Below are 14,308 nucleotides of genomic sequence, written 5' to 3'. Positions count from 1 at the left end.
GTTACTGGGATTAAAGCATGCAAAGGCCCTGTGGCAAAAGGGGGGTACTGTGTATTTTAGGAAATGAAAGAAAAGCCAGTGTGGAGAACTGGTGTTGAGAAATGGAGTCAAATCCAGGGACCAGTCTCTTGCGGACCATGTTAAAGACAATCGTATTTATTCAATAATATATGCTTCATCCTTACAAAGAAAAAAATTGCTAAGCAAAGACAAAACATCGGTGCCATTCCTGGCCTGATTATCACAGATTCTGAGCTCATGTAATCTGAAACAACAAGTTTTAGAAATTCCACATACCTGACAAATGACCTCAAAATTATATTTATTCCAAATGAATGACTTCTACTAGATGAAAATGATATGAACGTACTAAGATGTGGGACTGAATAAGTAAAATTAGAAGAGAAGCATGTTGGGGCGCCTGGGTGGCTCAGTCGGTTGAGCGTCGGGCTTTGGCTCCGGTCATGATCTCACGGTTCATGGGCTCGAGCCCCGTGTCGAGCTCTGTGCTGACAGCTAGTTTAGGGCCTGGAGCCTGTCTTCAGATTCTGTGTCTCCCTCTCTCTCTGACCCTCCCCTGCTCACGCTGTCTCTCTCTCTCTCTCTTAAAAATAAGTAAAACACTAAAAAAAAAATTTTTTTAAGAGAAGCATGCTAGCAAAAAGACAGATAAGTCTTCTAAACCACCTTCTCCTTTATTCTTTTGATGGTGGAAGAAGGGAGAGGTGGGGAAAGGAGGGGAGAGGAGGTGAGGCGAAGAGAGGAGAGGAGAAGCGAGGAGAGGAGAGGGCCTCTTCTACCAGGCTTCATGAGGCCTGGAGCCAAAACAAACTTCTAGGAACTGTAAGAAGAGCTGGCCACGTGGAAGGGGTGTGGGCTCAAGCCAGAAAAGTCAGGCTTTGTCCTTCCAGGAATGCACCTGGGCTGCCCCTCTGGTGTCTCTCCATGAGTCCAGGCCCCCAGTTCCTCATGCTAAGTCCAGGCTCTCGAGACAGGGCATTCTCAAGCTCAAAGCCAAGCCCCCTGCACCCAGTTACAAACACACCCTGCAAAGAACAGTGGTTGAGGACGGCTTTGTTTTCGAGAGCGGAGCGTCTGAACGTCACAAAGGCCGTACTTTGTGATTGCAGACTGGCGGTGGACGGGCCGTTTGGAACCACACTGACAGACGTGTTTCACTACCCGGTGTGCGTGTGCATTGCTGCAGGAATTGGGGTCACTCCCTTCGCCTCCCTCCTGAAATCTATATGGCACGAGTGTGAGTCACACACCCAGCTGAAGCTGAGCAAGGTATGGAAAAAAAATCGTTAGTTCACACCTAACGTGGATTAAAAGGTTCCACATCCTTCTATCTATCATCTGCCAATTCTTGGGGAGGATTTTAATTAACTATAAGGGATAAATTCAAGGATCCTTAACTATACTTATGTTCTTAAAAATCTCCATTCAGTGTTACATTTATGAGAAGGGTTATGTCTAATCTTGTTAAAGATGACAAGACATAAATTTTATTGCTTCATTGCCATTACAGGACACGTAATCGCTCATGTCAGTAAAATATGGACAGGCTGCAAATGGCTTTGTGACCAGGCTACAGTACGTGGTATTAACAGCTGGCCTGTCCCTTAGTCCCTTTAGCTTGATGCTATGGTTGCAGGGTGCAATTCAACATCTTCCTCTCATGTACTTATAGTCTTAACAAGAACACTAAGGCTGGAATCCATTGGCCTGCTTACTTGATATTGCCAGGCTCGAAATCTCTTCTGTCATTTCTTATGTGTTCTCTGACCAGATCCCTCCATGATTACCTTCCTTCCTTTGTCCTACCCAGAGACTCTCCATACTTTAACCATCTGAGGACCAGCAGCAGACACCAGGGCGGCAGGAAAAAGGGAGTAATGTTGACACCGAATAGTGTCAATTCAGGAGGATTCAGGATGTTAGGCGAGCCTGGTTCTGGTCCTGATGCTGCCTCTTCTCTGGTTCACGCTTTGGCTACATTTTCCCCAACTGTCAAAGGGATTTGCTTAATTAGATTAGTATGTCTGTCTAACATACTTAGATATCAACATTAGTCTTATGGCCCACAGAAGAGAACTCTGTGTTCAGAAGAACTTAAAGTACCAGAAGCCTCACTCTAGAAGATTCACATCATCTCTTGCCCTATTAAATAAGTTCTATAGAGGAGGGCCTGGTTCAGTTTTGTTTCACCCACTTTGGTCAAGTTTAATTAGCCATGGAAATTTTCTCCATCTAATATTTATTAAGGACCAGCCTTCTCTGAAGCACGGGGGCAATACAAGACTAGAAGATCTCTAAAATTGGGGCTTTCCCAACTAAGAAATAAGAATAAAATTAGCTATCATTTCATGAGTTTCCAATGACAGGTGCTTGACATACATTTGCTCATTTGATTGTTATAACCTTCTCAACAACCTTATAAAGTAGGTAATACCAAGCCTCTTTTCCAGATAAGGAAGCTGAAGGTTAGAGAAACCAAAGTGTCTTCCCTAAAAATACATGGGTGATAAAAGGCAGAATCAGGATTCAAATTAGATCCATCTGGCTCTTTCCATGACATAAGAAACGTATGGCAGATATGACTGCCACCATTGTGTTATAGGCAAACTGGTATTCTCTGACTGAGTTTCCCGATCTGCACAATGGAGAAATACAAGTCCATATCCAACAGGGAGTTTTAATACCAAATAAGACAAACAAACAATGTGATGTGTAAATAATGTGATGTAAATGTGTATAAAATGATATAAAAGTTTATTATCCCTGGCAAAGATGTGGATAGATCACTGGTACCACTGCTACTACTAATAGCTGACCCTCATCAAGCCTTGACTACCTGGCAGATGGGAAGTTAGGCGTTTTACACATACTTGCCATTTTTATTCCCATTTATACATGAGAACATTGAAGCTGATCACAAAGCTACTAGGAGTGAGAGAGTCATATTATCAAATTGTCATAATTGCTCTTTCAGATAAGTAACATCCTCAATTTACTACAGAGGAACCCAAAGCACAGAGACCCAGTAAATAGTAGAAGGAGATTCTGAATCCAGACTCTTCTTGTGCCAGAGCCCATTGTCTCTCCTTTCCACCACAATAAGTTCAGCAAAGCGTCTTAGTCCATTGGGGCCGCTATCCCACAATACCAACAGAAACGTATTTCTCATAGTTCTGGCTGCTGGGAAGTCCAAGGTCAATGGACTGGCTGACATGGTATCTGATGAGAGCCTGCTTTCTGGTTCATAGATGGCAGTCTTCTAGCCTATAACTTTCCTAGCAGAAGGGAGTGACGGGGCTTTTTGTAGTCTTTTTTCTTTTTTAATCAGCAAGAGTCAAATTTGTTGTCTTGCAGTTTTCAACTCAATCAGGAAAAAATAGATACAGAAGTCTAGAAGTCTGGTGTCTTTTTTATAAGGGCACTGCTCCCACCCCTGAGGGTTCCTCCTGTGTGAACAAATCACCTCCCAAATACCCAACTTCCCAATATGATTGTCTTTGGGGATTAGGTTTCAAAATATGAATTTTGGGGGGATACAGGCATTTAGTCTATAGTACAAAACAAGAAAAACAGCTACTGTTCAATTTACTTGGACCTCATGGCAATGCTTTGCTGTGGTTTATGATGATTTCTCAGTCCCCCTAAGGTTTCTCTTTCCTCTTGCTGTCTACCAAGTAAAACTCATCTATCCAGGCTGCTTCTTCCTCCATGGTTTTCACAACGCTAAAGGTCACATTATATTTCACATGGAGATGGTGATGGATTGTGGGTCTGACTTTCGGTCACTTACTTGCTCAATGAATATCTATTCAGCACCTACAATGCGCCAGGCTTTTGGATATCAACATGACAAGCCTCTCACTTTCCTCACACAAGACTTATAACACCTCACCCTTCTCTCAATATTTGTTAGCCTTATGCTTTTATGTCATGTTCACAAAGGATCTCATTTCCCATAACTGATTCTGAACTCCTTGAGTGTGGCTTCTTTGGAAATACATAATGAGATATGCGCGCACACACGCGCACACACACACACACACACACACACACACACTATAATTATTTAATAAATCTCCTAGTGAATAAATGTCTCCATGCCAAAATGAATGAAGAAAATGGTTTCAATCCAATTTTTGAAAAAATTCTGGGTTACTAAGATTAATTCATTTTTATTTAACCAAAAAGCCTATTCGTTCAGTAATGTTATAATTCAAATAATATGTTCCAATTATTTTACTACAAATAGGAAAAATTCTTATAAGAACCCACAAAATCTTAAAGCCCATATAGGAACCCACAAAATCCTAATACCATCTCTTCCATCACTATTTCGTTGTTATTTCTGGGCTCTGTTTATGGGGTTTATCAAGGCTGTTCAGTGGGAGGGGTAAGCAGTTACCACAAAACTATAAAACAGAGATAATGATCTCTATCCACAAAAATTAAAAAAAAAAACCCAGAAACCAAAGAATTAGAAATTTAAAAAATGTTTTTATAACCTACGAAACTGGTGGCAATATTGGGGCAATAGTCCAAAAATAAAGGTCAGAATGATGGTGAATGGGAGAAGACAGCTGAAAGCATAGACTCACAAAATAGAGAGGTCTTAACTCCCCAGCTTTGCATATGACTGTGGAAGTCAGCACCTGTACCAGACTGGGAAACGATTTGTCTGCAATCACCCAGCTGGTTTGCCACTGAGCCAGGGTTGGACGCTGTGTTTCTAATTTCCATGTCAAGGCTCTTTTATGCAAGAGGTGACATTTCATGCTATTGAATGTTTAGGCTGAAAATTATGCTTAAGATCCACCTGTGAGAATCTACATGTAGGGGAAGAAGTTTAAGAAGTTTTTCTGTTTCAAAGCCACCCTGTGTTTGTCTGAGTACAGCTGTCATTAGGCTTATGTAACTAATATTTGTCAGGGCTGCCTTACATGCTTTTGAGATATAAATACTTTTTCCATGAAACTGTCAGCATCTCTGTAATTTTTAAGTGCAGGAGAGCACAGTGGTCCATATTTATCTAACAGCGTCTTCACAGTTACAGATCTGAGCTATAGTTTTCTGAGTGTTCTCTTCTGCAATAAGGAAGGACGGAAATGCAGCTGGAATTTTAAGCCTAGAGGGTTGACTGAATTCGGTGGGATATCCTCCTCCCTGTATAAAAGACCGGTTGGCATAAAGGCATGCATTTTTACATACAAGCCTGATGTTGCAAGTCTACAATAACAAAAGAAAGTTTTGTCGGTTGTTATCATTGCGAACTGTTGTCTCTTTACCCTTCTCCTCTGCCACATTATTCTAGAACACTTCTAAGTTAAATGCAGGAGAATAGCCAATGGGATGCCTGCTGCCTCTTTAGGATCCTGTGTAGCGTTTTCTATTTGAAGCTGGTGTTTTAAATTTTCTTTCTAACTATCTTTTATTTTTAAAGATGGGGGGGAGGTGGGGGAGAAGTGGTTAGGAGGAAATTTCCCAAGAAGGCAAAGTAACAATAAGTCGCATGATGGCTTGCCAGGGGAAAAGAAATGGGGAAAGTCTGTAATATGTGAAAGGGGTGTTTTCAACACAGGAGTTAAGAGTCAAATGTCACTTGGTTGAAGGCAGATGAGCACAGAACACACCATCGGGAAGAGGGTGGTTGAGGCGTCCCCGATACAACTCGAAGGAAGCGGAGTGCCGGGGATGTAAATACCCCATCGCGATGAATGTCCTCCAACGCCTGCCTAACGGGATGATTGATTCCCCATCACACTCAATTTGTGAAGAGAGCTCTTGAAAAAAATTAGGACAGTTTGCTTGTGCAAACTGTCAAAATGATGAATGAAATAGGTGTGTACAAGTGGGGAGGGGCGATTGCAGGCATAAATATATTGGCTTATACATTTTAGTTCCCCTAATGTCACAGTTGTATAGCCAGGGCTGAGAGAACGGCCAACTGGAAGATTTGGTTCATTTTCTTAACTGCATATGTAATCTTCAGACTATAATAAGATAGATTACAAAAAAACTGAGATAATCTCATTTCTTTATAAATTGTCTTCCTTCATCGCTTCAATAATACATAACCACGATAATGGGTATTTATAGTGTGTCCCATGCAAGATGGCCTTGGGTTCTTAACCTAATATAATAAACAGATAATTCAAATAAAAAGACAGCAGGGGCCAGTGGGAACAAGGCAAGGCGGCCAAGAAAGGCAAAAATCCATACTCTACTTAAATATATTAATAAAACAAAGGAGGGCCTGCTCTCTTTTCTAATGAATGAAAAATGCACTTAATTTAATCTGTTTAGTTTGAGAAATTATTTGCTCTCCCTTTTCCTCACACTGGAGCTCTGGCTACTCCTGGAATTGATCATCTCTGCTAACCACTGACAGTGCTGTAACAAATTGAACTGGGGCACAGAGGCCATGTTTTCCTCTCCAGAAGACACCTGTCCCCCCGTCTTTCATGAGACAGCCTCAAAAAAGACTTCAGTCTTCCCTCAGGACTCACCTTTGCCCTGTGGGGAGGTGACTAGTATTAATAGTTTTAATATTTTGGTTTATTAACCGCACACCCCATGCAGGAGTATAATTTCCTTGTAAAAGATTCAAATAAAATACTCAGTCAAAAATCTCCCTTCCTTGGCCTTTGTCCCCAAGCAACCACCACCACCACCACTTTGTTCTCTAGGGATCCATCATCAAACAAGGGTGTGTGCCTCGCCCCCTTGCTCCTCCATGCATCTGCATGCACAAACTCACCCATATGCATATCAGGGTGTCATTTTATTTGTGCATAAACAAAGATGTGGGTAGGGAGAGACAGAGGATGTGCACTTGGTTTTGCTCTTGTCTCTTTCATATAACATGGCTTAGAGCACCTTCCGTGTCAATAGCTACTGATTGGCTTTCATTTTACTTAGTGCCTTTGGAGCATCCCAAAGTATGGATATCTCACAATTTATATAATGATTTTATTATTAATGAACATTTTGGCTGTCCAACAAGTCTTAGGAACTATAATGAGAACAAATAGAGGCACAAACAAGGTCAGTCCTCACGGGGCAAAGCAGTAGCATAGCCATGAAATAATTAACGTTAAAGATCTTTTAAAGAAAAAGTCTTGGAGACTAAAAGTGATTGACAAAGCCTGGCCTCAGTCTTATAATTTATAAATTATAATTTTCTGATTCTAATGGTTAATCAGAAAAATTTATATTTCCTTAAAATGGAACATGGAAGCCACATTAAGGAAGTTTCTCAATAAGAACAAATATTGCTTCAAAATTTGTTTGCAATTATATTCATCCAGTGGATCTTCACAACAACAGCAAAATAGAAGCGAGGACAATAAGAGCTACCACTTGTTCAGGATAAGAATCATGTATTCATGTTTTCTAATCAGCCAAGGTCTTTATCTTTTTAGAGAGAAAAATTCATTTTTTAGAAAATAGTCATGATTCCCTCAGTGGTAAGTCTCCCTACTTGATTGGCGTTCCTGTCGGTTCTGTATTTTGTACTCCGTGGATATCTTAGCCTATAGCATTTAGTTCAGGAGGCTGTCACAGAAATACCATAGACTGGATGCCTTGAACAACCCATGCTTATTTTTTTCACAAATCTTGAGGCTCGAAGTTGGAGATTAGGGAGCCCACGTGATTGGGTTCTGATGAGGCCTCTCTGGTTTACAGATGGCCACCTTCTGGCTGTGCCCTCACATGACAGATAGAGCTCTGGTCTCTTCTTTTTCTCAGAAGGACACTAATCCCATCATTGGAGACCCCATCTCATGACCTCACCTAAATCTAACCTCTTTTCAAAGGCCCCACCTCCAAACACCATCACACTGGGTTTCAACCTATATATTTGGAGACAACACACACATTCAGTTTATGACAGTGGGGAATGGAGGGTGCTGCCCAGAAGGAGTCAAGTTCATAGTGTAACGCCACTGGCCTTCTCCTGGGTGGAGGCCTTGGTCAAAGTCAAGGTCAACCCTGGCACTCTATAAAATGCCTCCAGTGGGTTTAGTACACACAGAGCCTGGAGTGCACTTGGCTGGCAAAGGGGTTCCTCTGTTAGGACCACATCCTATGATCAAAGCTGACGTTCACAGACTGCTGCGGGAGATAAGGCTTGGTCTCACCTCTTCTCAGTGATCGCCACCTCTGTAATTCACAAGTGACCAACGGGAACACAGGCCCCCCCAAGTAAGGTGAACAATTCCCTTTGCTCTCTCCAATATAGACATGTGGTATACATTCTGGATGCTTCTCCAAACAACAGGGAAGAGAACAGCGATCGCAAACCACAGCTCTGAGCGTGTAATGCATGTGTCAGACATTGTGCCCAGGCTTCCTTGACCACAGACCCTCTCATCTTCACAATAATCTCGTAGGTTGTTCTAGAGGCTGGTGGGATTTCTGCCATTTTATTCATGTGGTCATCTAAGTTCACATGAAATAACCTGCCTCCAGTTACCCAGCCTGGAGCTGGTGAAGCCGGGAGTCTGGGACAGGTTAGAGGACTCACAGGCTCACAATGTCTAATTACTCTGCCTCGCCGCATCATAAAACCGTGTCTTCAGGTACAATCTCCCTCTCTGGAGAGGAAATAGATAAATAATTATTGGCCCCATTCCATCTCGGGAAATTGATTTGGAATCTGAAGAAATACACTTTGTGTCTGTGGAGGTACCCTCTGCCTGAGCTCAGAGACCACTCTCCAGGCAGTGAGACAGGGGCCTCCACCGGGGACACCTGTGGGCCCTACTAAGTAACGGCGATGGGTAGCTTTTCTTATTTCATTTTCTGAGATTGCTTCTCCAAAAGCAGCACAGATCCATTTCCTTCTGGCCCCAGATCACCCTGACCTGGTCCACATGCAATTCTGCAGAATTCCAAGAGGAGCCCAGCTGTAGAGAGCGTGGGTGGCGCTCGCAAGAGAACACAGCGCCGCGTGTTACTCAGACCCAGGTCCACTTAGGTGCAGGTGGCTGAGTCTGGTGCAGTGGTTCATACCAGGAGTGATGTGACATGAAGGCTTGTGACAGGTCACGTACACAGAGAACGCTGTACACCCACTGTGAGCTGCTCGGAGCGGTCTCCTAAAACATCTGGGGATCCTTTATATCTCCAAAAATGTGTGGGACGAGTCCTATAACAGCGATAACTTTGTTACAGTGAAAGTTCTGAACTTTCATCTCTTTACTGAGGATGACTTTCTTCTTAACAAAACTTTTTCAAGCAGCCTTAAGTATTTGGGGAGCCTGATACCAGCTACAGAATTCCAGAAGCCACACTTTCGACGGGTGACTGATTTGGGGGGTGGGGTTGGTTTTTTTGTTGTTTGTTCATTGTTGTTGTTGTTGTTGTTGTTGTTTTTGGAGACTGAGGAGGGGCGAGTATGGGGAAGATCACAGAGGTGTACCCTGTAGTATGGGATATTTGTTCTACCAGTGACCAGGTCCTTCCAACTGGACAAAATGCAGAAGTCGAACTGTCCTGTCCCTTCACAGTGAGTATCCCTCACGGTTAGGAGGATGAAAGAGAGTCAAAGTAAATAGCTTCTTTCTCCGTTCAAAGTCTCTTTTCTTCTTTTTCTGCCTGAAGCACTTCTGAGCCTATTCAGCTTTCCTTCATTGCCTCTTGCACCAAAGCTGCCCTGTATCACCTATAAGTCAATTACAGAGGGAAAACCACACAAAGCCATTATAAGGAAGTAAAAAGTATAAAAGGCTTGGCAAGCCCTAAGAACGCTGACCCACTGCTAAGCCACAAGAAAGCAAGAACGGGCATGATTTCTATTTGAAAGGATGAGGGTCAGGGTGTGCAGGAAGCTAAGATGTGGGCATTTTTCAAGTAAGGATGATTGAGACTGGATTTGAAATTGACAAGTTTTCAAAAAAATAAATGGGGTATTTTTCCTACATGAATGTATGCTAAGCGCATTCCTTAAGGAGTGGAAATAATAGAAAATAAGTCAATGATGTTTGTTCTAATCCAAATGCCACCATTAGTGCTCCTGGGTAAAACAACCTACCTAGAGCAAGAAGGAAGGGGAGGTGCATACCTAAGAATGGTATTAAATTCAATCAATAGGTTTTCTGTTTCCACCAAGAGCAAAGCAAGTCAAAGAGAAGGCTAAGGTTTTTAAAGAATAATTTACTTTTTTTTTAATTTTTTGTTATGTTTTATTTATTTTTGATACAGAGAGAGACAGAGCATGAGAGGGGGAGGGGCAGAGAGACAGGGAGACACAGAATCCGAAGCAGGCTCCAGGCTCTGAGCTAGCTGTCAGCACAGAGCCTGATGCGGGACTCAAACCCACGAATGTGAGATCTGACCTGAGCCGAAGTCGGAGGCTTAAGCGACTGAGCCACCCAGGCGCCCAATAATTTACTTTTTTTAGACTTATTTTTTTATTCTAGGAGTGGATGTGTGCACTCCCTAGAGGGGGAGGGGCAGAGAGTGAGGGAATCCCAAGGAGGCTCTGCGCTTTCAGAGGCTCCATCTCAGGTTCATGAGATCATGACCCGAGCCATACTCAAGAGGCGGATGCTTAACCAAATGAGCCACCCAGGTGCCCCTCAAAGAATAATTTAGATTAGGCACTATGCAAAGTGAAAAGAAAGAGGATAGCAGTAATAATCAGCCTCCCTTGCCTCAGCATCCTTCCTCAGACTTGCCACACACACCCATGCCTTCCCATCTCACTCAACATCAAGATGGCCCCAAGCCCCGCATCTGTGCTTCCTGGCCTTCCTCTCATCTCTTACTGCCCTCTCCTCCTTCCCAATTCAGCCACACCAGCTCCCTGGTCTTCCCCAGAGGTCCCACTCCTTGTTTCTTTCATCCATAGGGCTCCTGTCCTAACTGTGGCCTCCTGCACGTCTTTACTCAAATGTCCCTTTTCCTTGACCATTTGACCTAGTATTACTGCCCTTTCCGGCCTGCCTTGTGTTTCTCCATAGCACTTACCACCCTCTGGTGTAGTCTATATTATGCTTTATTATCTTTCTTCTCCATATAAATGCAAACTCTAGGAGAATGGCAAATTTTTGCTCTTTCGCTTGCTCTTAAAGTGCCAGAGCCGAGAAGAGTCTTGACATAGAGTAAGAGTGTAATACACATTTTGTTGAGTCAACAAGTAAGTAGATGAACACAATCACGGGACTTGTGGGGGTCCACAGGGTGCTCACCAGAAGGAACCATGGCTCAGATTTACAACTGCCAAAACACAGTCACTCCTTTGGGGGTTAACGCACTTAGAGTTTATTATTTGAGCTGCAGTAGTACTGTCCAATAAATATAGGGCTCTAATTCTTAACAGAAAACATCTTACCCTCACTAGGTTTTGCTCTTACTGACTGTTAATATTAGAAATTCCTGCACAAACCTGAGGGAAATAGGCAAGATGTTTAACCTTAAAATATATTCTGTGATATGTTTTTTCTTCATGAACTTGATTTGTTAATTAAATCTTGTCTACAAGATTCATCATGATCGTGAGCGTGCGGGCTGGCTGGTGGAGAGAGGAGGGAGAGAATACCACCTAGCAGAGGAAATGTTTCCTGGTGGAGGCCAAGGCCAGCCCCTGGTAGATCTTAAGTAACAGAGATGTCTCTTTGGTGGGGGATCCAAGACACAGTCATGAGCAGCAAGAAATAGGACTGTGAGAAAAATCAGGAGAATTAACAGATCTATCTCCTGTGGTTTCTTCTAGGCACAATTCTCTAAAACCCAAAGCACAAAAACTAAGCCTTTTTTTTTAGCAAACCCGTACTACTTCTTGCCTCACACCATTTGCTAAACACAGAGTTAAAAAAAAATGTTCATAGGGGCGCTTGGGTGGCTCAGTAGGTGGAGTGTCCAACTTCGGCTCAGGTCATGATCTCACAGTTCATGGGTTCGAGCCCCATATCGGGCTCTGTGCTGACAGTTAGCTCAGAGCCTGGAGCCTGCTTCGGATTCTGTGTGTCCCTCTCTCTCTGCCCCTCCCCTGCTCATGATCTGTCTCTCTCTGTCTCTCAAAAATAAATAAATGTTAAAAAAAATGTTTGTAGACATAATTTCATTATAGTAGTTGGTACACAACCATTACCACCACCCACCAGCTTTCTTGGACACTGATATGTCTGGCTAAGGGGAAACTTCTGGCCTGTGTGGCTTCATTCCACAATTACCATAATCTCCACCCTCCAGAGGTCACGATGGTGAAGTGGATTACCGCACAAGCCTTTGGGGTCTCTGAAGAAGAGAGTTCAAATCCAGAGCTTAGGTCATAAGTAAAGATGAAGGGGGTTGGTCTAATGGTTTATCCCCCTTGGGGAGCCGTGAAAGGCACAGCTAGTTATGATTATTAACCTCACTGAAAAGAGGCACAGCCAGGAATGTGGTGAATTGATCCTCACCCAGTGAAACTGGCAACAGCCCACAGACTCCTGACTCTGAATTCACTCTGGACTTTTTCAAACGCAATGTGAATTTTTTCAAAAGAAATCACAGTGTGACTGTTCCCTGGCAGAGAGAAGCATGTCATTTTGCAGAAGTGCCCATTTGAGCTCAAATAATTTAATGGAGATAAAGTAGTCTGTGATTATCAGCACATTATGAAAAGAGGGACAGCTCCGCACTCTTGTCTTCTCTCTTGACAGGTATATTTCTACTGGATTTGCCGGGATCCAAGGGCCTTTGAATGGTTTGCTGATCTCTTACTCTCGCTGGAAACACTCATGAGTGAGCAAGGAAAAGCTCACTTTCTGAGTTATCATATATTTCTTACCAGCTGGGATGAAAATCAGGTATTGATAAGATGCTTAAAATGATCAATATTACATAAGTCATCTAATAATTCAGCGAAGGGAAGAGAAACAATGTCAATAATGAGCTATATGGTTATCTGGTGGCATGAAAGACTTATTTATATGTTCTTAAAAAGGAAAGATGAATAAAATACAACCAGATTAGAAGAGTTATTCAAATCATAGCAATAAAAAAAAAATCTACAGTCAACTTGCTGAGGAATAGACAAGAAGATTAGAAAAGAGGTTAGTTAATGGAAGATAATCCCAAGTGTGGATATCCAAGAAAAACTATGTCACTGAAAGTTGCATTTGTCATTTCAGTGACTTCAAGTGAGTATTACGGATTAGCTGTATGGTCTTGTTCAGCTCCTGATTGTGTCTGATTCTATGCTTTGAGTTATTCAGCATTAAATAGAAAAAAAACCCAAGTGTTTACATTCAACATTTTATATTGTAAAGTAGGTGAACGTCTACAAAAAATAATCATTATGAATACATGGTTTATCTAGAGACTTCTTTTTCTTAAGGCATCTTAGAAATTGTGTGCACATGTGTTTATTCACCTAAGATCACAATGATCTTCTGTTGTGGAAGGTGTTTGGAAGCATACTGTATTAATGAAATAATGTATATCAAAATATTGCACTAGGGCACTATTTCAGTGTTGATAATATTGAATGATAACTTCTAAGTTTTAAATTTTTTAGCTCCTCAAATATGAACCTAACAATGAAGTGATCGCTAGGTTTATGAAATGTTATGCTCTAATCAGCACTTCTGTAGCTGCTCAGATTGATATTTACTTTAAGGAAAGAATGTTTGAGCCAAGATTTGCATTAATCACTAAATTTACAAATGAATGTGCTGCTAAGAGTGGGTGTTGGGCGCTCCTGCTCTCTCTCTCTCCCTCCCTTTCTGTCTCCATCCATGTCCCTCCTTTCTCTCTTTCTCCCTCTCTCTCTCTCTCTCTCTCTCTCACACACACACACACACACACACACACACACACACACACGCAGACCCTACAGGACATCACTGAAATTTGACTCAAATTCCAGTAAGACTTAGCTTGAAATTCAGTAGCTAAACAAATTTTTAGGGTCTTATTTGCAGTAGGCCTTAAATATTTATTCCTCCGGGATAATTTGAAAGACAGGTTCCTTGGGAACTAAACTTAAAACATCTTAATGAATTAAATAGTGTTAATTATGTTTTCCAAACAAACATTTTCCTTATTCAAAGGGGATTTTTGACTAATGAATCACTTGATGAAATACAGACACAGCATTTGTATTTTGCTTTCAAGTACAGTGCTTGCCCTCAGCTTCTAAAGTGAACTGATTCCGAGTGTCCATCTAGGAATTTCCATTTGGGAGTTTTGAGACGGAAGCTCTTTTTGATTTTGCGACAGTATAACTCTGCCCCTTGCTATCTCTGCCACTTCTAAGAGTGTGCTGTAAGATACACTTTTTTACTGAATACAAGTAAAT

At 42.0% G+C, this 14,308-nt stretch overlaps 1 protein-coding gene across 1 annotated transcript in view; it reads left to right on the top strand.

Moving 5' to 3' along the window:
- Positions 1-14,308, top strand: part of NOX3 (NADPH oxidase 3) — a 59,516-nt gene that overhangs the window by 32,383 nt on the left and 12,825 nt on the right. Inside the window, exons 10-11 of the mRNA XM_029944758.1 lie at positions 1,131-1,290; positions 12,669-12,815. Of these exons, the coding sequence (XP_029800618.1) occupies positions 1,131-1,290; positions 12,669-12,815 (307 nt within the window). The remainder of the gene's footprint in view (positions 1-1,130; positions 1,291-12,668; positions 12,816-14,308) is intronic.

This window comes from Suricata suricatta, chromosome 7 (genome assembly GCF_006229205.1).
Source record: "Suricata suricatta isolate VVHF042 chromosome 7, meerkat_22Aug2017_6uvM2_HiC, whole genome shotgun sequence".
NCBI classification, from domain to species: domain Eukaryota; kingdom Metazoa; phylum Chordata; class Mammalia; order Carnivora; family Herpestidae; genus Suricata; species Suricata suricatta.
The sequence above is the reverse complement of the archived record's forward strand: the minus strand, read 5'-3'. Positions and strand labels throughout refer to the sequence as shown.